We start from the raw sequence: 25,283 nt of genomic DNA, 5'->3' as shown, positions 1-25,283 counted from the left end.
TCTAAAGTTGGAGATGTCGATGTTCATACCACTGGGCTGCAGGCTGCCCAAGCGAAATATGAGGTGCTGTTCCTCCAATTTCCGGTGGGCCTCACTATGGCACTGGAGGAAGCCCATGACTGAAAGGTCAGACTGGGAATGGGAGGGGGAGTTGAAGTGCTCGGCCACCGGGAGATCAGTTTGGTTAATGCGGACCGAGCGCAGGTGTTGAGCGAAGCGATCGCCGAGCCTGCGCTTGGTTTCGCCGATGTAAATAAGTTGACATCTAGAGCAGCGGATGCAATAGATGAGGTTGGAGGAGGTGCAGGTGAACCTTTGTCTCGCCTGGAAAGACTGTTTGGGTCCTTGGATGGAGTTGAGGGGGGAGGTAAAGGGACAGGTGTTGCATCTCGTGCGGTTGCAGGGGAAAGTGCCCGGGGTTGGGGTGGTTTGGGTAGGAAGGGACGAGTGGACCAGGGAGTTACGGAGGGAACATAGTGACGGGCACGTTCCTCTCCTCTCGCACCTCCAGAAATACAACAACGACTGGTGGATCGGACGGCTGGTGAAGGAAGGGTGTGAGGTGGGCTTCATTCCGAGCCCCGTTAAGCTGGAGAACATCCGATTACAACAGGAACAGAAGATGAGGCAAGGAAGGCTTTCAAGGTACGGTGCGATCTTAACGGTGACTCAACGAACTATGAGATTAACCATCAGCAGTGGGTTGACTTGCACAAAGGGGGAGAGAGAAGTGTCTCAAGTCAAGTCAAGTCAAGTCAAGTTTATTTGTCACATACACATACACGATGTGCAGTGAAATGAAAGTGGCAATGCCTGCGGATTGTGCACAAAAAAGAATTACAGTTACAGCATATAAATAAAGTTAATAAGTTACTATAGTGTAACTATTTTCTATGTTTCTATGTTTCTATGTTAGACGAAAATTTAGTCTCTGGAGTTATAAAAGTTGACAGTCCTGATGGCCTGTGGGAAGAAACTCCGTCTCATCCTCTCCGTTTTCACAGCGTGACAGCGGAGGCGTTTGCCTGACCGTAGCAGCTGGAACAGTCCGTTACTGGGGTGGTAGGGGTCCCTCATGATCTTACTCGCTCTGGATCTGCACCTCCTGATGTATAGGTCCTGCAGGGGGGCGAGTGTAGTTCCCATGGTGCGTTCTGCCGAACGCACTACTCTCTGCAGGGCCATCCTGTCCTGGGCAGAGCTGTTCCCAAACCAGACTGTAATGTTGCCGGACAGGATGCTCTCTACAGCCCCAGAGTAGAAGCAATGAAGGATCCTCAGAGACACTCTGAGTCTCAGTCAAAGGTTGTGGTCACAACTCCAAAGTTAAGTCGGTACAGCAGGACATTTATACTCCAAAAAGATGACAACTGAGGAAGTACAAAAATCCCTTCCCACCCAAACCACCCCATCCCCGGGCACTTTCCCCCTGCTACCGCAGGAGATGCAACACCTGTCCCTTTACCTCCCCCCTCAACTCCATCCAAGGACCCAAACAGTCTTTCCAGGTGAGACAGAGGTTCACCTGCACCTCCTCCAACCTCATCTATTGCATCCGCTGCTCCTAATTACAGGATCCATACTTTACTCTTACACTGTACAAAAGTCGCAACTTCTCAGTTCCACATGCAGCAGAGTACAGAGGTGAGGATACTTTACATGTGTCTATCTTCGGTTTAAACCAGCATCTGCAGTGCAATACCAGTTGTGTCCTGGGTTTGGCCTTGGCCCAGAGCGGGCCAGATTGGCAATTTGCCTTGGATGGCTCGAGTTGAAATCACTGCTTAGTTTAATTTAGTTTACTCTACCCTCCATGACACCCTGGTCAACCTGAGGACCACCTTCAGCAACGGACTGGTTCCCCCAAGATGCAGCACAGAACGAACACCACAGGAGATCCTTCTCCCCTGTGGCTATCAAACTGTACAACTCCTCCCCCTTCTGTCATGGGGTAGACTGACTCCCCCTACCCCCACCCCCACCCCCACCCCCACCCCCACCCCCACCCCCACCCCCACACCCCACCCCCACCCCCACCCCCACCCCCCACCCCCACCCCCACCCCCACCCCCAATCTTTGCACATCCCCCAATCCTTTCCACTCGTCACTTTAATTTCACGTTTGATGTATGTTATGTTTTTATGAATGTTGGCAGATCGATTTCCCTCCTGGGATAAATAAAGTTTATCGTATCGTATCAATACAATACAATACAATATATCTTTATTGTCATTGTACAGGGGTACAACGAGATTGGGAATGCGCCTCCCATACGATGCAATAATTTAATTAATTTAAACAACAACAACCCAACGAAACAAATTGTAACAGTTTTAAGACAGAATAAAGTGCAAGTAGATCTGTGCCGGTTCACTGTGCGATGTGACCATCCGGCTCAGCAGGACCGGTTCATAGCAGCTATGGCCCTGGGGATGAAGCTGTTCCTGAGTCTGGAGGTGCGGGCGTAGAAGGCCTTGTATCGTCTGCCCGATGGAAGGAGTTCGAACAGACTGTTGCAGGGGTGTGAAGAGTCTTTGTGGATGCTGGTGGCTTTTCTGAGGCATCGTGTGTTGTAGATGCCCTCCAAGGCTGGTAGCTGTGTTCCGATGGTCCTCTGAGCTCTATGGACTACCCGCTGAAGAGCTTTCCTTTCTGCCTTTTTTACTTTACTTTAGTTGAGTTTAGTTGAGTTCAGCATAGTTTAGTTTAGAGATACAGTGTTTGCGCGTCGTATCTCAAGTCTCTGGAGTTCAAAGTCAGGATCAAACACGGGTCTCTGGCACTGTGAGGCAGCAGCTCTACCCGCTGCACCATTCCGTCATCTATCTCCGACGAGGACGATTTCACGGACCTGATGGCGTCTCTCGGCCTCTTGAGTCCAATTTATTAATCTCGCCTGTTGTCCATTTTGTTGCAGCAAATCAGGTGGAAACTCCAGTTCCAGTCTCGGGGATGTAACCGGGACCAGGAGACCAACTCCACCTGCAACAGGTAAGTGGCAAATACCTTCCTCCACAGCGCAGGTGAACGCAGTTCATAAGTTGTAGGAGAAGAATCAGACCATTCGGCCCGCCAAATCTACTCCACCATTCTATCATGGCTGATCTGTCTCTCCCTCTTAACCCCATTCTCCTGCCTTCTCCCCATAACCCCTGACACCCGCACTAATCAAGACTCTCTAGGAAGGAACTGCAGATGCTGGTTTTAACCGAAGATAGACACAAAATGTTGGCGTAACTCAGGGGACAGGCAGCATCTCTGGAGAGAAGAGGGGTCTCAACCCGGAACGTCACCCATCCCTTCTCTCCAGAGATGCTGCCTGTCCCGCTGAGTTACGCCAGCATTTTGTGTCTATTTTCTAATCGGGAATCTGTCTATCTCCGCCTTAAAAATGTCCATTTGACTTGGCCTCCACAGCCGTCTGTGGCAACGAATTCCACACAAAGAACTGAGATCATGGTGGCCGATACACCGTGTGGCCTGGTACAAGGCCGATACACTGTATGGTTGACAACTGTCCCGTATTAGCCGGGACATCCCGTATTTTGGGCTAAATTGGTTTGTCCCGTATGGGACCGCCCTTGTCCCTTATTAGGCCTGGGGGGTACTGTAGGCCCGGACGCTGTAGGCCCGGACGCTGTAGGCCTGGACACTGTAGGCCCGGACGCTGTAGGCCCGGACGCTGTAGGCCCGGACACTGTAGGCCCGGACGCTGTAGGCCCGGACACTGTAGGTCTGGAGAGTGTAGGTCCGGACACTGTAGGTCTGGAGAGTGTAGGCCCGGACACTGTAGGCCCGGACACTGTAGGCCCAGACACTGTAGGTCTGGAGAGTGTAGGTCTGGAGAGTGTAGGCCCGGGGGCCCGGGCGACACCTAACGGAGGTTGCGTAGGTGCTTACACTGGTGCTTAGGGTTGCCAACTTCCTCACTCCCAAATGCGGGACAAGATAAAGGCCTGGTACATGGCCGGTAGACTGCGTGGCCTGGTGTTGTGTTCCACACCTCAATCTTGTGGATCCTTGAGGAACGATTCCCGACAAGCAAGTGGAAATTCTAAGAAGGTGTAAAAATTAAAAAAAAGACACATAAAGAACTGCAGATGATGGAATCGTGTGTAAAACACCAAGTGCGGGAGGAACTCAGCGAGCCAGCAGCATCTCGGGTGCTCACATTTCGCTTGGGCAGCTTACAATCCATCGGTATGAATATTGATTGCTCATTTCAATTAACCCATGCATTCCCTCTCTCTGTTCTTCTCCCCCCCCCCCTCCCTAGTCATCCTGCTAGTTCTATGGTTCGTATCCCCGCATTAGCACCTCCTCCACACCCAACAATGGACCATTGTGGGCTCTTTGGTGATCAGTGGCGGCTCTGATCTCCCCCATTATCATACCTCTCGTTTCTCTCTCTCTCTTGACTCTCAGCCTGAAGAAGGGTCTCGACCCAAAACGTGGCCTGTTCCTTTCCTCCAGAGATGCTACCTGACCCGCTGAGATACTCCAGCATTTTACATCTCTCGGGGGAGGGGATGGACAGATGATGTTTTGGATCCCAAGGAGGAGGCCCCCGACCTTAGACCTCGCCTGTGCATTCCCTCCAGAGACTCTGCCTGACCTGCGCTCAGTTACTCCAGCACTTTGTGTTCCAGCACAAAGGAGATAAAAGCACGTGGATTAATCAAATGAATATCCAAACAAAACTGGAAATACAGTGGAGGTTTGATCGCACCCAAGCCGAAAACTTAGATGAATGTTAAAACCTTCAGTTGGAATTGACGTAATGAATGTCGTGTTTGACCTTTTTATTCCCAAATGCAGAAGGTGTGATGGGTATTTCATTGTCTAGTCCACATCTCCCTGTAGCTTCCCCAACCCGGCTCGACAGAAAACGTTTCCTCGCCTCTGTTCAGCTCATGCCCCAAGATGCAGGATTTATCTCTGAACATCTTTGACCCAAAGTTACAGGTGATCATAAGACATAGGGGGTAGAATTGGGCCACTCGGCCCATCGATCTTGGCTGATCTATTTTTCCCCTCTCAACACCGTTCCCCTGCCTTCTCCCAGTAACCTTTGACACCCTTGCTAATCAAGAACCTATCAATCTCCGCTTTAAAAATGCCCAATGGCTTGTCCTCCACAGCCGTCTGTGGCAATGTACCCCACTAATTCACCAATGATTGCTCTACTTGGTAGGCCAGTAGAACTGGTGCCCATGGTGAGACAGTTGGTCCAACTTTCTATGAATCCAGATGGTTGAAATGTTTTGCACCATCCTTGAACATATGGCAGCAGTAGGCTGCCAAGCCCAGGTTTATTATTATTATTATTATTATTATTATTATTATTATTATTATTATTATTATTATTATTATTATTATTATTATTATTATTATTATTATTATTATTATTATTATTATTATTATTATTATTATTATTATTATTATTATTATTATTAATATTGTTATTGTTATTGTTATTGTTATTATTATTATTGCTGTTATTATTATTAGCATTATTATTATTATTATTATTATTATTATTATTATTATTATTATTATTATTGTTATTATTATTATTGTTATTGTTATTGTTAGTTATTGTTATTGTTATTGTTATTGTTGTTATTATTATTATTGTTATTATTATTGTTGTTATTATTATTATTATTGTTATTATTATTATTGTTATTATTATTATTATTAGTGTTATTATTATTATTATTATTATTATTATTATTATTATTATTAGTGTTATTATTATTATTATTATTATTATTGTTGTTGTTGTTGTTGTTTTATTATTGTCACATGTACCAAGGTACTGTGAAAATCTTTTGTTGCCTGCTATCCAGTCAAAGAAAAGACTGTACATGATTACAATCAAGCGGTCCACAGTGTACAACTAAAGGATTAAAGTATCCAACATTTAGCACAAGATAAACTCCAATTAAAGATATTTCAAAGGTCTTCACTTAGGTAGACGGGAGGTCAGGACCAAACTCCAGTTGGTGAGAGGATGGTTGTCTCCTGATAACAGCTGGGAAGAAACTGTCCCTGAATCTGGAGGTGTGCGTTTTCAAACTTCTCTACCTCTTGCCTGATGGGAGAGGGGAGAAGAGGGAGTGACCGGGGTACGACCGGTCCTTGATGATGCTGCTGGCCTTGCCGGGGCAGGGCGGCACGTTGGCGTATGGTGGCTTCTCTTTGGTCGGGTTGGTCGGTGGTTGGAAAGTTGACCAGTTGTTTTCTCATGAGGGCAGCTGAGGGGAGCCTGCCTCGCTGAATGGGAAGAGTGACTGCTTCGAGATGACGGTGTGTCCTGATGGTGGACAGGGTGGGTGTACCATTGATGTACTGACGGTCCAGACCCCACACGTGTTGGCGCAGGTAGATGCGGTGCCCAAGGCTTGACTCTGACTCTCGAGGCGATTCAACATTCCTGGAGGCTGGGGTCAACTCGGTCATCCGGCGAGAAGGAGAGGGAGGGGTTGATGCTGCTGATGATGGAGATTGGACCTTTGTTGCGTGGTATCCAGTCAGCAGAAAGTACAACACATGATTACAACTGAGCCTTTTACAGTGTGTAGATACATGATAAGGGAATAACGTTTAGTGCGAGGTAAAGCCAGCAGGGTCTGATCAAGGGCTAATGGAATCAAGGGATATGGGGAGAAAGCAGGAACGGGGTACTGATTCTGGATGATCAGCCATGATCATATTGAATGGCGGTGCTGGCTCGAATGGCCGAATGGCCTACCTCTGCACCTGTTCTCTATGTTTCTATGATAGTCCGAGGGTCACCAATGAGGTAGATGGCAGTTCAGCTGTGCGTGTTACAACCTAGGTCCAGTTGAGCCTTGTTTGATGTTGGTGGTTGTGGCTTCCTGGGGTAGGCCTGGAAGACCACAGCAGTGGTCAATGCAGGAGATGGAAATCATCTCACAGGTCCAGGTGAGGTTAGCGGGGAGAGGGCACTTTGTTCTGTACCTCACTTTGGAGGCACTGCACCCAGATCATTGACAAGATTGTTCCATTCTCTGTCACATTGGCCGGTTGGTAAAGGTTAAGACTTAATACAATACAATACAATACAATATATCTTTATTGTCATTGTACCCAGGGGTACAACGAGATTGGGAATGCGCCTCCCATACGATGCAATAATTTAAGTAATTTAGACAACAGCAACCCAACGAAACGAAACAATTGTGACAGTTTAGACAGGGTAAAGTGCAAGTTGATCTATGCGTTGTGGCCATCCGGCTCAGCAGGACCGGTTCATAGCAGCTATGGCCCTGGGGATGAAGCTGTTCCTGAGTCTGGAGGTGCGGGCGTAGAAGGCCTTGTATCGTCTGCCCGATGGAAGGAGTTCGAACAGACTGTTGCAGGGGTGTGAAGAGTCTTTGTGGATGCTGGTAGCTGTGTTCCAATGGCCCTCTGAGCTCTAAGATGAGAGACTGATCAACATGGCCCCTAGTGTGTGGGTTAGAATCTGGGGGATGGTGATGGAAATCTGGGCAGAACATATTAGTGTAGGATTCGTATCAATGGGTGATACAGGGAATTGCAGATGCTGGTTTACAACAACAAAAAAAGACACAAAGTACTGGAGTAACTCAGCAGATAAGGCAGTATCTCTGGAAACACGGATAGTTGACGTTTTGGGTCACATGGAAGGGTGACGTTTTCAGTCTGACCCTAAACGCCACCTCTCCAGGTTCTCCAGAGGTGCTGCCTGACCCACTGAGTTACCCCTGCATTTTTGTACCTTTTAAAGAAGTGCCGGAGTAACTCAGCGGGCCTGGCAGCATCTCTGGTGAAAAAGGATGGGTGAGGTTTCTGGGTCGGGACCCTTCTTCAGTCTGCATGAATGGGCGTTTGATGGCAGGCAAGCATCACCGGGTGGGCTAAAGGGCTCGCCTCCACGCTGTGTGGCTGCATCGGAACAGGGTGTTGCAGAAGAAGGAACTGCAGGTGCTGGTTTAAACCGAAGATAGACACAAAAAGCTGGAGTAACTCAGCGGGTCAGGCAGCGTCTCTGGAGAGAAGGAATCTCGACCCGGAAACGCCGCCCATCCCTTCTCTCCAGAGATGCTGCCTGTCCCGCAGAGTTACTCCGGCATTTTGTGTCCATCTTCGGTTTAAACCATCATCTGCAGCTCCTCCTTCTGCAGCAGCCTGTTCCGACGCAGTCACACAGCACGTGTCCATCTTTGGGGTAGTAGGCAGTTCCTCCGTTCTGGTCTCAGGATGCTGTTTGATTGTGTTTCCTCCATCAGTTACGTCTCAAAAACCCTGTGCTTCTTCCCCTTCTCCCAGGAAACGCGGACTTGACTAACTTAGCTTTTGATGTAGACGCGGCTGAACTAGAAGCCAACGAGACCGATTCCCAGCCCAACCACCACCGTTCCCCTAAAACCAGCGTTAGCAGTGTCACGACTCCCCCGCCCAATGCCAAAAGAATCCCGTTTTTTAAGAAGGTGACGTCTTGTGGTCAAACGGCCCGGCTAGCCGCCTGCTGCTGCACGACCCCGCACCCGCCCCACGCTCGCACACACGCTCGCACACACACGCACGCTGTCTACTGCCTCGCTGCCTCTGAGACCGGCCAGTAACACGCATGCCTTGTGTTTCTCTCCTGGGCTGTCTTTCCACGCACACGTCAACAGCTAAGCAGAAACAGAAATCGGTAAGTCTGGCTTTTTTTGTTGTCACCACCGTTCGTGTTTATTGTCGAGCCACCGGTCGGTCAGAGCAGGCCCTCCCTGGTCAGAGCAGGCCCTACCTGGTCAGAGAAGGCCCTTCCCTGGTCAGAGTAGGCCCTTCCCTGGCCAGAGCAGGCCCTTCCCTGGCCAGAGCAGGCCCCTCCCTGGTCAGAGCAGGCCCTCCCTGGTCAGAGCAGGCCCTCCCTGGTCAGAGCAGGCCCCTCCCTGGTCAGAGCAGGCCCTCTCTGGTCAGAGCAGGCCCTCCCTGGTCAAAGAAGGCCCTCCCTGGTCAGACTAGGCCCTCCCTGGTCAGAGTAGGCCCTCCCTGGTCAGACTAGGCCCTCCCTGGTCAGAGTAGGCCCTTCCCTGGTCAGAGAAGGCCCTCCCTGGTCAGAGAAGGCCCTCCCTGGTCAGAGAAGGCCCTCCCTGGTCAGAGCAGGCCCTTCCCTGGCCACAAAGCCATTGTCAGTGTAGGAAAACAACTGCAGATGCAGGTATAAATCGAAGGCATCACAAAAAGCTGGAGTAACTCGGCAGGTCAGGCAGCATCTCAGGAGAGAAGGAATGGGTGGCGTTTCGGGTCGAGACCCTTCTTCAGATTGATATGTCAGGGACGCCCCCCCCCCCCACATCAGTCTGAAGAAGGGTCTCGACCCGAAATGCCACCCATTCCTTCTCTCCTGAGATGCTGCCTGACCCGCTGAGTTACTCCAGCATCTTATGAAACCTCAGGTCATCATTAGCCATAGGACCAGAATCAGGCCATTCGGCCCAGCAAGCCTACTCCGCCATTCAATCACGGCTGATCTATCTCTCCCTCTTGACCCCATTCTCCTGCCTTCTCCCCATAACCCCCTCCCCAGACACCTGTACTAATTAGAAAGTAGACCCGCACTTTGTCACCCTTTATAAATTAGAAAAATGATGGGTAAATAAATGTGGGTCGAGTGTTGAAGGATTTCAGGGCCCATTGGGCCTTCATTAGTCTGGGCACTGACTCTAGCAGGTTATCTTACAGTCGTACAAGGTGTTGGTGAGGCCGCATTTGGAGAATTGTGTGCAGTTTTGACTGTAGAGAGGATACCGTTAAGCTGCAAAGTCAAGTCAAGTCAAGTCAATTTTATTTGTATAGCACATTTAAAAACAACCCACGGTGACCAAAGTGCTGTACATCTAATTAGGTACTAAGGAAAAAAAATGAAACATACAGTGGCATACAAACACAACAGCACATACAAAACAGTTCACAGCGCCTCCTCAATGAGTCTCAAACGCTAGGGAGTAGAAATAGGTTTTGAGCCTGGACTTAAAGGAGTCGATGGAGGGGGCAGTTCTGATGGGAGAGGGATGCTGTTCCACAGTCTAGGAGCTGCAACCGCAAAATCGCGGTCACCCCTGAGCTTAAGCCTAGACCGCGGGATAGTCAGTAGCCCCAAGTCGGCCGACCTGAGGGACCTGGAGATAGACTGGTGGGTTAGAAGATTTTTGATGTAGGGGGGGGAATGTCCAGGAATGTCCTGCAAAGAGTCCAGGACTCGAAGGCCTGAGCTACAGAGAGAGGTTGGGCAGTCTAGGACTTCAAAGGACGAAGTGCAGGAGGGTGATCTTTCCCAGGTGTATAAAATCTTGAGGGGGATAGAATGCACAGAGAGGGTGAACGCACAGAGTCTTTTTTTCCCCAGGGGAGGGGAATCAAGAACCAGAGGACATGAGGGTTAACGTGAGAGGGGCAAGATTGAATAGGAACCTGAGGGGCAACCTTTTCACAAGGTACTGCAAGGTATATGAACGAGCTGCCAGAGGGGGTAGTTGAGGCAGGTACGATAACAACAGTTAAAAGACACTTGGACAGGAACATGAATAGGAAATCTTTCAAGGGATGTGAGCCAAACGAGGGGCTAGCTTAGATGGGATATTTTGGTCGACATGGTTGAGTTGGGCCAAGTGCCTGTTCCATTCTGTATGACAATGATTATGAATGATGCATTCTTAAGGCGGTATTTAACTGCTCATGTAATCAATAACTATTATTTGCTTTTATCGATGAGGAATAACTTGCACTACCTTTATCGAATGACAACAATGATCAAATTAAAAGAGTTTGAAATATTCTGAACTTATTTTTTGAACGTAAAATTACCCACAGTTTAAGAACGGAGATGAGGAAAAACTGTCAGAGAGTTGTGAATCTGTGGAATTCTCTGCCTCAGAAGGCAGTGGAGGCCGATTCTCTGAATGCATTCAAGAGAGAGCTAGATAGAGGATAGCGGAGTCAGGGGGTACGGGGAGAAGGCAGGAACGGGATACTCATTGAAAATGATCAGCCATGATCACATTGAATGGCGGTGCTGGATCGAAGGGCTGAATGGCCTCCTCCTGCGTCTATTGTCTATTGTCTATTGACAAAGAAGATAGCGATCGACTTCAGGAAGCGTAGTGTAGGAAAATAACTGCAGATGCTGGTTCAAATCGAAGGCAGACACAAAATGCTGGAGTAACTCAGCGGGACAGGCAGCATCTCAGGAGAGAAGGAATGGGTGACGTTTGAGAATGATCAGCCATGATCACATTGAATGGTGGTGCTGGCTCGAAGGGCCGAATGGCCTCCTCCTGCACCTATTGTCTATTGTCTATTATCTATTGTCTACCCGCATCATTGGTTTCTTTGATCTATAATTTAGAAGCGGATTTGCAATCCAGCGATGTTGTAGCATACTGTTTGAGAGATATGAATTTAATTCCAATCTTTAAATGCTGTTAACTAGAAAGCCAATATGACTAATGGTGGCACAAGGAACTGCAGATACTGAAATCTTGAGCAAAACACAAAGTGGCAGGAGGAACTCAGCGGGTCAGGCAGCATCTGTGGAGGGAATAAATAAGCACTGCCCAGCGGTAGAGTTGCTGCCTTACAGTGCCGGAGACCCAGCATTGATCCTGACTACGGGTGCTGTCTGCACGGAGTTTGTACGTTTTTTACCTGTGACCACGTGGGTTTTCTCCGGGTGCTCCGGTTTCCACCCACAGAGGAAGACGTGCGGGTTTGTAGGTTAATTGGCCCTCTTTAAATTGCCGCTTGTGTATCAGGAGAAGATGAGAGTGGGATAGCACAGAACTAGAGCGAACGGGTGATCAATGGTCGGTATGGATCTTGTGGGCCGACGGGCTGTATCAGTCAGTCAGTCAGTCAGTCAGTCAGTCAGTCGGTCAGTCGGTCGGTCGGTCGGTCGGTCGGTCGGTCGGTCGGTCGGTCGGTCGGTCGGTCGGTCGGTCGGTCGGTCGGTCGGTCGGTCGGTCGGTCGGTCGGTCGGTCGGTCGGTCGGTCGGTCGGTCGGTCGGTCGGTCGGTCGGTCGGTCGGTCGGTCGGTCGGTCGGTCGGTCGGTCGGTCGGTCGGTCGGTCGGTCGGTCGGTCGGTCGGTCGGTCGGTCGGTCGGTCGGTCGGTCGGTCGGTCGGTCGGTCGGTAGGTAGGTAGGTAGGTAGATAGATAGATAGATAGATAGAAATAAAATAAAAATTTAAAAAAATAAAAATAAAAAATAAAATTTAAAAAAAACAACAAATAAATAAAGCAACTGACTGCAGCATTTTGGTCCGGGTCCTGACAGTTGAGATACCAAAATAGAACGTGGAATGTTGACATAGGACTCTGCAATGGTAAATGTGAACACAGATGTGCCATCAATAAACACAGCATTCGGCAGGTTTCAGAGCACAAAATATAGAGATGGCAGCACGGTGGCGCAACGGTAGAGTTGCCGCATTACTACAGCGCCAGGGACTCCGGTTCGATCCCAACTACGGGTGCTGTTTGTATGGAGTTTGTAAATTCTCCCTGTGACTTGAGTGGGTTTTCTCCGGGATCTCCCGTTCCCTCCCACATTCCAAAGACGTACAGGTTTTTAGGTTAATTGGCTTGGTATAATTATAAATTGTCCCTAGGATAGTGTAGGATAGTGTTAGTTTGTGGGGGTCGCTGGTCGGCGCAGAAGGGCCTGTTTCCATGCTGTATCTTAGTTTAGTTTAGAGGTAGAAGAGGCACTTCGGCCCTGTGAGTCCACACCGACTGGCGATCCCCGCACATTAACACTACCCTACAAACACACTAGGGACAATTTTTCATTTACACCAAGCCATTTAACGTACAAACCTCTACGTCTTTGGAGTGTGGGAGGAAACCGAAGATAGACAATAGACAATAGACAATAGGTGCAGGAGTAGGCCATTCAGCCCTTCGAGCCAGCACCGCCATTCAATGCGATCATGGCTGATCACTATCAATCAGTACCCCGTTCCTGCCTTCTCCCCATACCCCCTCACTCCGCTATCCTTAAGAGCTCTATCCAGCTCTCTCTTGAAAGCATCCAACGAACTGGCCTCCACTGCCTTCTGAGGCAGAGAATTCCACACCTTCACCACCCTCTGACTGAAAAAGTTCTTCCTCATCTCCGTTCTAAATGGCCTACCCCTTATTCTCAAACTGTGGCCCCTTGTTCTGGACTCCCCCAACATTGGGAACATGTTATCTGCCTCTAATGTGTCCAATCCCCTAATTATCTTATATGTTTCAATAAGATCCCCCCTCATCCTTCTAAATTCCAGTGTATACAAGCCCAATCGCTCCAGCCTTTCAACATACGACAGTCCCGCCATTCCGGGAATTAATCTAGTGAACCTACGCTGCACGCCCTCCATAGCAAGAATATCCTTCCTCAAATTTGGAGACCAAAACTGCACACAGTACTCCAGGTGCGGTCTCACCAGGGCCCGGTACAACTGTAGAAGGACCTCTTTGCTCCTATACTCAACTCCTCTTGTTACGAAGGCCAACATTCCATCTCGGAGAAAACCCACGAGGTCACGGGGAGAACGTACAAACTCCGTACGGACAGCGCCTGTAGTCAGGATCGAACCCGGGACTCGGACGCTGTGAGGCAGCAACTTTACCGCCGCGCCACCGTGCCACCAAATCATTCATCTGCCCAATGGTTTCCTACATCATTGCCATCTCTAAAACCTGTTCTAAAACTAAAGAAAGAGGCAGAAGGATTGAAAGGAAAGTTCATCTGAAAGATTGCGTACAGTCTTTGGTGCAGTTTTTGGTCTCCTAATCTGAGGAAAGACATTCTTGCCATAGAGGGAGTACAGAGAAGGTTCACCAGATTGATTCCTGGGATGGCAGGACTTTCATATGAAGAAAGACTGGATAGACTCGGCTTGTACTCGCTGGAATTTTGAAGATTGAGGGGGGATCTTATAGAAACGTACAAAATTCATAAGGGGTTGGACAGGCTAGATGCAGGAAGATTGTTCCCGATGTTGGGGAAGTCCAGAACAAGGGGTCACCATTTAAGGATAAGGGGGAAGTCACCGAGATGAGAAAGTTTTTTTTCACACAGAGAGTGGTGAATCAGTGGAATTCTCTGCCACAGAAGGTAGTTGGGGCCAGTTCATTGGCTATATTTAAGAGGAAGTTAGATGTGGCCCTTGTGGCTAAAGGGATCAGGGGGTATGGAGAGAAGGCAGGTACGGGATACTGAGTTGGATGATCAGCCATGATCATATTGAATGGCGGTGCAGGCTCGAAGGGCCGAATGGCTTACTCCTGCACCTATTTTCTATGTTTCTATGTTTGACGAAGAATATTACAAACTGCTTAGTAGATACAAAGAAACTACAGTGCTGGAATCTCGCGTGGAACGCAGAGTGTTGGAGTTACTCAGTGGGTCAGGCAGCATCTCTGGAGAACATGTGTGTGGCACGGTGGAGTAGGTGCCTTACAGCGCCAGAGACCCAGGTTCGATCCCGACTACGGGTGCTGTCTGTACAGAGTTTGCACGTTCTCCCCGTGACTGCAGGGGTTTTCTCCGGGTGCTCTGGTTTTCTCCCACAACCCAAAGGCGTACAGGTTTGTAGGTTAATTGGCCTCTGTAAATTGTATATTGCCGCTGGTGTGTAGGGCAGTGCTGGTGTGTAGGGCAGTGCTGGTGTGTAGGGCAGGCTGGTGTGGAGGGCAGTGCTGGTGTGGAGGGCAGTGCTGGTGTGTAGGGCAGTGCTGGTGTGGAGGGTGTTCGCTGGTCCGCCCGGACTCGGTGGGCTAAGTGTCCCGTTTCCGCGCCGTATCTCCAAAGGAAAGTAAATCAAAGTAACAACGTGGATAGATGACATTTCAGGGGTCGGGACTCTTCTTTGGGTAGGTCTGAAGAAGAGTCCCAACCCAACACTTCACCTATTTATGTCCTGCAGAGATGCTGCCTGACCCGCTGAGCTACCCCAACACTTTGCATCACGAACAACTCAGGCACTATATGAATTTCTGTTGCTATAACAATACATTAAGTTGAAGTTACGAAAAACTGCAAGAAGTTAGAGAACATTACCATTTCTCTCGACTGTTATCTGAAACCCTCGAAGGCTCTGTCCACTGCCAACTTTTACCACAGTGATTGAGTGATGAGGATCAAGCTTTGGGCAGTTAGAGATTGGGTTGATGAGATAGGTGCGATTGTGTTGCCAGTTGGTCTAGCTCGGTCTCACCAATAGATTGTTGATTAGCGTGGGATGAAATCAACCTGACCAGACTTGCCCGTGGTTCTGCACAGCCACGGTTGCCAATTTTCTCACTCCCAAGTAAGGGGCAAAAGGTGACATCACCGCCCCGCGCCCCACGTGACTTCACCCAGCCAGTGGCCATGCGCTCCCGCTCCACCAATGGCGACTGCCCGGGCCGGGAGGCGGGTTGCTTCACAACCTCCGTCAGGCGAACGCACTCGGCCCCTCTCCCCAAACTCACTCCATTAGCCTACACTGTCCAGGGCTACAGAGGCCACCGGGCCTCCAGTGTCCGGGCCTACACTGTCCGGGCCTACACTGTCCGGGCCTACACTGTCCGGGCCTAGAGCGGCCCCCGGGCCTACAGTGTCCGGGCCTACAGTGTCCGGGCCTACAGTGTCCGGGCCTACAGTGTCCGGGCCTACAGTGTCCGGGCCTACAGTGTCCGGGCCTACAGTGTTCGGGCCTACAGTGTCCGGGCCTACAGTGTCCGGGCCTGCAGCGCCCCCCCCCCCCCCCCCCCCCCCGGGCCTAATACGGGACAAGGGCGGTCCCGTACGGGACAAACCAATTTAGCCCAAAATATGGGATGGCCCGGCTAATAAAGGACAGTTGGCAACCCTGATCTGAGTGTCGGCACTGGGTCAGTGAGCCACAAGCCTTGGGCAGGGAGAAAGGGTCAAGAATGGGAATAGTGAAAGGCCGGGATAGAGTGGGTGTGGAGAGGATGTTTCCACCAGTGGGAGAGTCTAGGACCAGAGGTCACAGCCTCAGAATAAAGGGACGTACCTTTAGAAAGGAGATGAGGGGGAATATTTTTAGTCAGTGGGTGGTGAGCCTGTGGAATTCATTGAATGAATGAATGAATGAATGAATGAATGAATGAATAAGTTTCTTGGCCAAGTATGTACACATACAAGGAATGTGCCTTGGTGCTCCGCTCGCAAGTAACAACACGAACATACAGTAAACATTTAAGAATAAAGCATAAAACATTAAAACATTAAGAAGACAACATTACAGTTGCCACAGAAGGCAGTGGAGGCCAAGTCAGTGGATATTTTTAAGGCAGAGATAGATAGATTCATACGGGTGTCAGGAGTTATGGGGAGAAGGCAGGAGAACGGGGTTAGGAGGGAGAGATAGATCAGCCGTGATTGAATGGGCGGAGTAGACTTGATGGGCCGAATGGCCTAATTCTGCTCCTATCACTGATAACCTCTGGTGGAGCAGTGGTTTATGTACTGGTACAACATTGACACCTTGGTTAGAGTTGGAAGAATCGCTTCCATTGAAAGGAGGGTTCAAAAGGGGGGATGGGGAAGGGGCATTGCATAGACTTAGTTCATGTTTAGTTTAGACGAACACATAATTAGGGTTGCCAACTTCCTCACTTCCAAATACGGGACAAGGTGATGTCACCGCCCCGCGCCCCCACGTGACCTCACCCAGCCAGCGGCCACGTGCTCCCGCTCCACCAATGGCGGCCGCCATTGGTGGAGCGGGAGCGCGTGGCCACTGGCTGGGTGAGGTCACGTGGGGCGCGGGGCGGTGACGTCGCCCTTTGTCCCTTATTTGGGAGTGAGGAAGTTGGCAACCCTACTAATACGGGACAAGGTCGGCCCCGTGCGGGACAAACCAATTTAGCCCACAAAATATACGGGGGTGTCCCGGCTGATACGGGACGGTTGGCGACCCTGCAGATGGCTTCCATCATCCGTTGGTTTCCATCTGAAGGGTAACGGGCCACATCGGCTGGGCTAATCGACAGGGAAGGGAGGCACCTCTTTACAATAGGCACCTCTTTCAGGGTTAGGTTCGAGAACTCACGCTCGCTGCAAAATATCGCAGGCTGCTTTGAACGAAAGTTATGATCCTGTTGTTGAGCACGTTTTATTGAGCACGCGAGGCAGCTTTTTGAACAAGCATCGCTCTGTGGGAAAGGCGCCGTCTCCACGGAATGGGGATCGACGCAGCGTTTTTGCCTTTTGCGAGCATTCCGCTGGGGCCTGGGGGTAACCGGGGGCTTCGCTCGTCCTCTTGCGCAAGGCCCTCGTGGCCCAAACAGCGCGGCTAGTCCACCCTGGGGGGGGGGGGGGGGGGGGGCAGCAGGGGCAGACCGCCAGTGATGGGAATTGTCCTCTTCAGAAGAGAGGAGGAGGCAAAGGGGCGGTTTAACACGGGCGTGTACAGCTATCCAGGAGCAGCCAATCGCCACTGGTTGAACAGTTATGAACCACACCACGCCTTACTGAAGCACAGTTCACGAGCCACGGGTGGGGAGATGAAGGCTATCTTTATCTCAATATTCACCTATATATTATTATTTAATATAACCATATATATATATATATATTATATATATATATAATGTACAATATAATAGATTGTATGCAATATAATAGATTGTATACATACACACACAGACACGCACACACACACACACACACACACATATATATATATATACACATACATACATACACACATACACACACACACACACACATATATATACACACACATACATACATACACACACACACACACACATATATATATATACACACACACACACATACACACACATGCATACATATATATATATATATACTGTCATTGTGGAGTTTGCACTTTCTCCCCGTGACCACGTGGGCTTCCTGATAGATGGGAACTGTCTCCAGTTTCCTCCTGCATCCCACAGACATGTGCGTTAGTAGGTTAATTGACCTCTGCAAATTGCCACCAGTGTGTAGAGAGTGGATGGGAAAGTGGGATTACATTAAACCTTTCCCCCCTCTCACTTTACAGCCCTAAAGCGTTTCCGTGCTGGATCTCTAAACTAAACTCAAACTGAACTGTGATTAATTCAGGAAGTCAGCAAGGGAGGATTTCTTCAGCGTTTCTGTGTGATTGTAATACAGGTCCACCACCGACTTTCCGGCAACTAGTGGTCCTTTTTAATCCGGACATTCCCTCCCCCCCCCCCCCCCCCCCCACCTCCTGGAAATCCCCCTGACAATGTGGTGCCCAGGCCGGGTGAGGCGGCAGATCTTGATCCAATCGGGACTTCCACGGCCGATCGGCGGGTCGAACCTGCCCCCTTGCGGCCGGGGCTCTGGAACTCCGGCCAGGCCCGAGCCGGCAGATCTGTTCCCACAGCCGATTTCGGAGGCCGACTTTGCAGGCCGGTGTCTCGGCCCGTACCTCAAGGCCCTACCTCCACTGGTTTGGTCGTAAAGTCGAAAGGAATAGGAATAAAACTAGGCCGTTCGGCCCATCAAGTCTACTCCACCGTTCAATCCTGGCTGATCTGTCTCGCCTTCCGAACCCCATTCTCCTGCCTTCTCCCCATAACCCCTGACACCCGCACTGATCAAGATTGGTACGAGGGTTGCCAACTTCCTCACTCGCAAATACGGGACAAGGTGACGTCACCCTTTGTCCCTTATTTGGGAGTGAGGAAGTTGGCAACCCTACTAATTCGGGACAAGGGCGATCCCGTACGGGACAAACCAATTTAGCCCAAAATACGGGGATGTCCCGGCTAATACGGGACAGTCGGCAACCCTAATTGGTACGGCAATAATCGGATGATCGGGCAAGGCCCTGGAACCAAGGGTGGCGGAATATTGGTGATGGACCTGTAGTATGGTTGGGCTTCTTCTGACCCTGTCTCTGGCTTTCCGTTTGCCCCTTGGCAGCAGGAGAATGTTCCCCCCTACGACGTGGTGCCTTCGATGAGACCAATCATACTCGTGGGTCCATCGCTGAAAGGATACGAGGTAGGTTCTCCCAGGCACTTTGGCGGTGGCACGGTGGCGCAGCGGTAGAGTCGCTGCCTCACAGTGGCCAGAGTCCCGGGTTCGATCCCGACTGCGGGTGCTGTCTGTGCGGAGTTTGTACGTTCTCCCCGTGACCGTGTAGCTTTGCTCCCACACTCCAAAGATGTACACGTTTGTAGGTTAATTGGCTTCTGCAAATTTGAAATTGTCCCTCCTGTTTAGGATAGAGCAAGTGCAAGAGGTGATCGCTGGTCGGCACGGACCCGTTAGGCCGAAGGGCCTGTTTCCACGCTGTATCTCCAAAGGCTAAAGAAGAAACACGGAACTACGGATGCTGGCTTACACAAAGTGGTGGAGTAACTCAGCAGGTCAGGCAGCATCTATGGAGGACATAGAGAGTTGACGTTTCGGATCGGGACCCTTCTCAGTCTCCCAACCCGAAACGTCACCTGTCCAAGTTGTCCAGAGATGCTGCCTGACCCACTGGGTTACTCCAGCACTTTATGTCTATTCTTTTCATCCAGTAAGAATTCCCAAGCTGCTGAGAAGCTCTGGGGAATGTTGGCCATTGTGATAAACGACACGATGAAATTGAGATCAGGAGGCTTGCTTTAATACCTCTTCCTCTGCAGGTGACGGACATGATGCAGAAAGCCCTGTTTGACTTCTTGAAACACAAGTTTGACGGAAGGTAAGATATATTAATAATAATAATAATAATGCATTACATTTATATAGCGCTTTTCATATACTCAAAGACGCTTTACAGGGATTTAGAGAACATAGGGAAGTGAATAAATAGATAAATAAGTAAACAAACAGAGAAAGGAGACAGAAGGTGAGGTGACCTTCAGTGGTTGAAGGCAGTACTGAACAGGTGAGACTTCAGTGATGTTTTGAATGTGGTGAGTGTGGAGGAGTCTCTTGACGGTTTGGGGTAGTGAGTTCCATAGGGTGGGAGCAGCGATGGAGAAAGCCCTGTCCCCCCAGGATCTGAGTTTGCGGAGGGTGCAGGTGGGAGTGTGCCTGTGGAGGAGGTCGGTCAGGTAGGATGGGGCCAGGTTATGGAGGGCTTTGTAGGTCATGAGGAGGATTTTGTACTGGATTCTCTGGGGGATGGGGAGCCAGTGGAGTTTGTAAAGGACGGGGGTGATATGGTCACGGATCGGGGTGTGGGTGAGTAGACGGGCAGCGGAGTTTTGAATGTATTGAAGTTTACTGATGATTTTTGAGGGTGCGCCATAGAGGAGGCTGTTGCAGTAGTCCAGACGGGAGGTGATGAAGGCGTGGATGAGGGTTTCTGCAGCTGTGGAGGAGAGGGATGGACGGAGACGGGCAATGTTTTTGAGGTGGAAGAAGGCTGTCTTTGTGATGTGATGTGATGTGATGTGATGTGATGAAATGCCTGGGTAGTGGATGTTTCCACTAGTGAGAGAGTCTCTGGTTGATCATCCACAATCAGTACCCCGTTTCTGCCTTCTCCCCACACCCACTTTAAGAGCTCTATCTAGCCCTCACTTGAAAGCATCCAGAGAATTGGCCTCAACTGCCTTCTGAGGCAGAGAGTTCCACAGGTTTACAACTCTCTGACTGATGATCACGGCTGATCATCCAAAATCAGTAGCCGTATTCCTGCTTTCTCCCCATATCCCTCGATGCCGAATTCTAGCGCTCCTAGAACTGGTGACCTTCTGAACATATGACAGGGCAGTGCTTCGGGGCTGTGCCAGGCAGGTTGGAATTTAGAAGGATGAGAGGGGATCTTACTAGGTTAATTCCCAGAATGGCAGGACTGTCGTATGTTGAAAGACTGGAGCGACTAGGCTTGTATACACTGGAATTTAGAAGGATGAGAGGGGATCTTATTGAAACATATAAGATTATAAAGGGGTTGGACACGTTAGAGGCAGGAAACATGTTCCCAATGTTGGGGGAGTCCAGAACCAGGGGCCACAGTTTAAGAATAAGGGATGGGCCATTTAGAACGGAGATGAGGAAAAACTTTTTCAGTCACAGAGTTGTAAATCTGTGGAATTCCCTGCCTCAGAAGGCAATGGAGGCCGATTCTCTGAATGCATTCAAGAGAGAGCTAGATGGAGCTCTTAATGATAGCGGAGTCAGGGGGTACGGGGAGAAGGCAGGAACGGGGTACTGATTGAGAATGATCAGCCATGATCACAAAGAATGGCAGTGCTGGCTCGAAGGGCCGAATGGCCTCCTCCTGCACCAATTGTCTATTGTGTATTGGCTACGTGTAACTCTGCTTTCTGTTGGCAGAATATCAATCACTCGAGTCACAGCGGACATCTCATTGGCGAAACGGTCGGTGCTGAACAACCCCAGCAAGCACACCATCATCGAGCGGTCCAGCACGCGCTCCAGCCTGGGTGAGTAAGTCCCTCGCACTGACAGCCTCTCCTCAAAGGACGACCTCAGCCGCTGTTTAGAGCCAAGCTCTCCTCGCTTCCAAGATGGCGCCCAACCCAGGCGACTACGTGCGTGCCAGCCACAGAAGCAGATCGATCGTCACACGTTACGGATATCGCTCCACCCTCTTAAATCTCTGCTCCTACAGCAACAATTCCTCACTTTAACTCACTAGACCTTATTCCCTTTATCATGTGTCTGCCCACTGTGGACGGCTGGGTTGTAATCACGTGTGGTCTTGCCTCTGACTGGTTAGCACGCAGCAACAGCTTTCCACTGTACCTCAGTACACGTGGCAAGAAACCAAACGGGACTGAAACTGTAACTGGACTGGACTTCTGTGGCAGACTCCCTGCCACTGCTGCACAGGCCCACGAAGGCCGAGACCCATCACAGACTGCAGGAGGGACAGTCATCAATGGTGTTTCATTCTTCTGACAGTGGAACGATTGCATTCTCATTGGCAGCAGCAGAACGTTCTACACGATAACACATCGAGGTCATAGGCAAGAAGGCGGCACTGTGGCACAGCGGTAGAGTTGCTGCCTTACAGCACTTACGGCGCCAGAGACCCGGGTTCGATCCCGACCACGGGTGCCGTCTGTACGGAGTTTGTATGTTCTCCCTGTGACCGAGATCTTGGGTTTCCCCCCACACTCCAAAGACGTACAGGTGTGCAGGTTAATTGGCTTGGTATAAATGCAAAAAATTGTCCCTAGTGTGTGTAGGATAGGGTTAATGTGTGGGGACCGTGGTCGGCGCGGACCCGGTGGGCCGAAGGGCCTGTTTCCGCGCTGTAATTCTAAACTAAACTAAAACTAAGGGAGATGAGGGGAAATGGTCTTATTCAGCGTGTTGTCCTGATATGAAAGTCTGGTGGAAATAGATTTGTTGAAGGAAAGATCGACACAAAAAGCTGGAGTAACTCAGCGGGTCAGGCAACATCTCTGGCGAAAACGAATGGGTGACGTTTGCGGGTCGAGACCCTTCTTCACTCTCCATGAGAATTGGATGTATTATTTACAAGGAAACTCTTCCAAAGAGATCAGAGAGAAATGGGACGACATTTAAACTCCGATAACCTACTTTCCGGCCTTTTGGGAATTACGATAGTTTGCCTTCTAACTATCCAGTGCTGATTCGTGCAGCACCTTACATCAGGGGGCCAGTTCTGGAGCTCACAGCCACTGGTGCTGGTTTCTACGCTGTCTTTAAATTCACCTGATTCTGCTTTCTCGTGCTCTCTTAAAAGGCGCAAAATGCTGGGAAACTCTGCAGGCCAGGAAGCATCAATCGGAAGAACATGGATGGGTGACGTTTCAGATCAGGACCCTTATCTTAACCTGAAACATCGGCCATCCACGTTCTCCAGAGATGCTGCCTGGCCCGCTGAGTTACTCCAGCAATTTGCGTTTTTTCCTTTTAACAAAGATGATTGGTTTGAAAAGCAATTTTATCCTCAAATTATAAAAGGGGTACATAGGCTTGCAGCTTTTATGCAGAATGTTGTAGAAGTATAAACCAGAGTCAGACACAAAAGTAACTCAGCGGGACAGGCAGTAGAAGTCTGAAGAAGGGTCTCGATCCGAAACGTCACCCATTCCTTCTCTCTGGAGATGCTGTCTGTCCCGCTGAGTTACTCCAGCATTTTGTGTTTATCTTCGGTTTAAATCGGCATCTGCAGTTCCTTCCGACACATCTGCAGTTCCTTCCGACACATCTGCAGTCCCTACACATCTGCAGTTCTCTACACATCTGCAGTTCCCTACACATCTGCAGTCTCTACACATCTGCAGTTCTCTACACATCTGCAGTTCCCTACACATCTGCAGTCCCTACACATCTGCAGTTCCTTCCTATACGTGTAAACCAGAGTCCTCAGTTCCTTGTTTCTGCCTCTTAAAAGTCACCTGGTTTTCTTTCCAATGCTTCCTTCAATCTTTCTTTCCGATCTTGCTTCCTGCGCTCCCACTAAAATGAACAGGTTCACTGCAAAGTTTATTATTCTGCTCTGTGGCATCAAAGAACCAAGTGAATTAAAAGTGTGTTGCAGTATTAATAGAATAACATTCCATAGTCTGGAAAACCTGGCACGCCAAACTCCTGGGTCACTTGGTTTTACTGTAATGGGATAGTTCTTTCAAAATGCCAGGACAGGATTGATGGGCTGAAGGGACTCTTCTCCTGTGTTGTTCCATGATGCACAGACCTGTCTCCAACAGGTGCCATCAGTTACCGTACACTTTGACTTGTGACGCCTACAAATTTAATTCTCCAGCTGATCCACAGCTTTCAACCTGTGATGTGTAGACCACAAGGAACTGCAGATGCTGGCTTGCACAAAAAGACTCAAAGTGCCGGAGTAACTCAGCAGGTCAGGCAGCATCCCTGGAGGACATGGATAGGTGACGTTTTGGTTTGGGTTGGGGCCCTTGTTCAGACAATCAGTCTGAAGAAGGGTCCCAAACTAAAACGTCACCTATCCACGCCCTCTATAGATGCTGCCTGACCTGTAGAGTTACTCCGGCACTATGTGTCTTTTTCCAACCTGTGACATTCATTTCAGGACTGTCTCTGTTCCAGGAGGCAGCTGGCATGTATTTCTTATCACTGACATGTTTTCAATAATGTCAGTTTACATTATTATCACGTGTACCGAGGTACAGTGAAAAGCTTTTGTTGCGTGCTAACCAGTCACCAAAAAGACAATACATAGAAACATAGAAACATAGAAAATAGGTGCAGGAGTAGGCCATTCGGCCCTTCGAGCCTGCACCGCCATTCAATATGATCATGGCTGATCATCCAGCTCAGTAACCTGTACCTGCCTTCTCTCCATACCCCCTGATCCCTTTAGCCACAAGGGCCACATCTAACTCCCTCTTAAATATAGCCAATGAACTGGCCTCAACTACCTTCTGTGGCAGAGAATTCCACAGATTCACCACTCTCTGTGTGAAAAAAACCGTTCTCATCTCGGCCCTAAAAGACCTCCCCCTTATCCTTAAACTGTGACCCCTTGTTCTGGACTTCCCCAACATCGGGAACAATCTTCCTGCATCTAGCCTGTCCAACCCCTTTTGTCCACATGATTACAATCGATCCGTTTACAGTGTACAGATACATGATAAGGGAATAACGATCAGTGCAAGGTGAAGCCAGCAAAGCCTGATCAAGGATAGACCAAGGGGTCACCAAACAGGTGGATCGTAGTTCAGGACACGGTAGCGCAGCGGTAGAGTTGCTGCTTTACAGCGAATGCAGCGCCGGAGACACAGGTTCGATCCTGACTACGGGTGCTGCACTGTAAGGAGTTTGTACGTTCTCCCCGTGACCTGCGTGGGTTTTCTCCGAGATCTTCGGTTTCCTCCCACACTCCAAAGACGTACAGGTATGTAGGTTAATTGGCTGGGTAAATGTAAAAATTGTCCCTAGTGGGTGTAGGATAGTGTTAATGTACGGGGATCACTGGGCGGCACGGACTTGGAGGGCCGAAAAGGCCTGTTTCCGGCTGTAGATATATGATGATATGATATGATATGACAGCTCTTGGGTTGTGGTGGGATGGTTCAGTTGCCTGATAACAGTTGGGACTGGGAACAGTTGTAATGAGACACAAAATGCTGGAGTAACTCAGCGTGTCAGGCAGTATCTCTGGAGACAAGGAATTGATGACTTTTTGGGTCGAGACGTTTCTTCAGTGGAAAGGGCTCAAAACTATTATACCAGTGGGTCAACCTACAATTGGGACCGCAGTGTAAGGAACTGTAGTATTTTCATGAGAAACATTATACCTTTCAAGCCCTGAGCACCC

At 49.5% G+C, this 25,283-nt stretch overlaps 1 protein-coding gene across 1 annotated transcript in view; it reads left to right on the top strand.

Moving 5' to 3' along the window:
• LOC144607687 (voltage-dependent L-type calcium channel subunit beta-1-like) overlaps positions 1-25,283 on the top strand; it is a 142,163-nt gene that overhangs the window by 86,089 nt on the left and 30,791 nt on the right. The window contains 6 exon segments of the mRNA XM_078424696.1: positions 512-645; positions 2,919-2,992; positions 8,671-8,690; positions 18,962-19,042; positions 19,675-19,733; positions 21,320-21,429. Coding sequence (XP_078280822.1) covers positions 512-645; positions 2,919-2,992; positions 8,671-8,690; positions 18,962-19,042; positions 19,675-19,733; positions 21,320-21,429 — 478 coding nt within the window.

Source organism: Rhinoraja longicauda, chromosome 29, assembly GCF_053455715.1.
Source record: "Rhinoraja longicauda isolate Sanriku21f chromosome 29, sRhiLon1.1, whole genome shotgun sequence".
Classification (NCBI taxonomy): Eukaryota; Metazoa; Chordata; class Chondrichthyes; order Rajiformes; family Arhynchobatidae; genus Rhinoraja; species Rhinoraja longicauda.
Note: the sequence above shows the minus strand (reverse complement) of the source record. Positions and strands in the feature narration are given on the sequence as shown.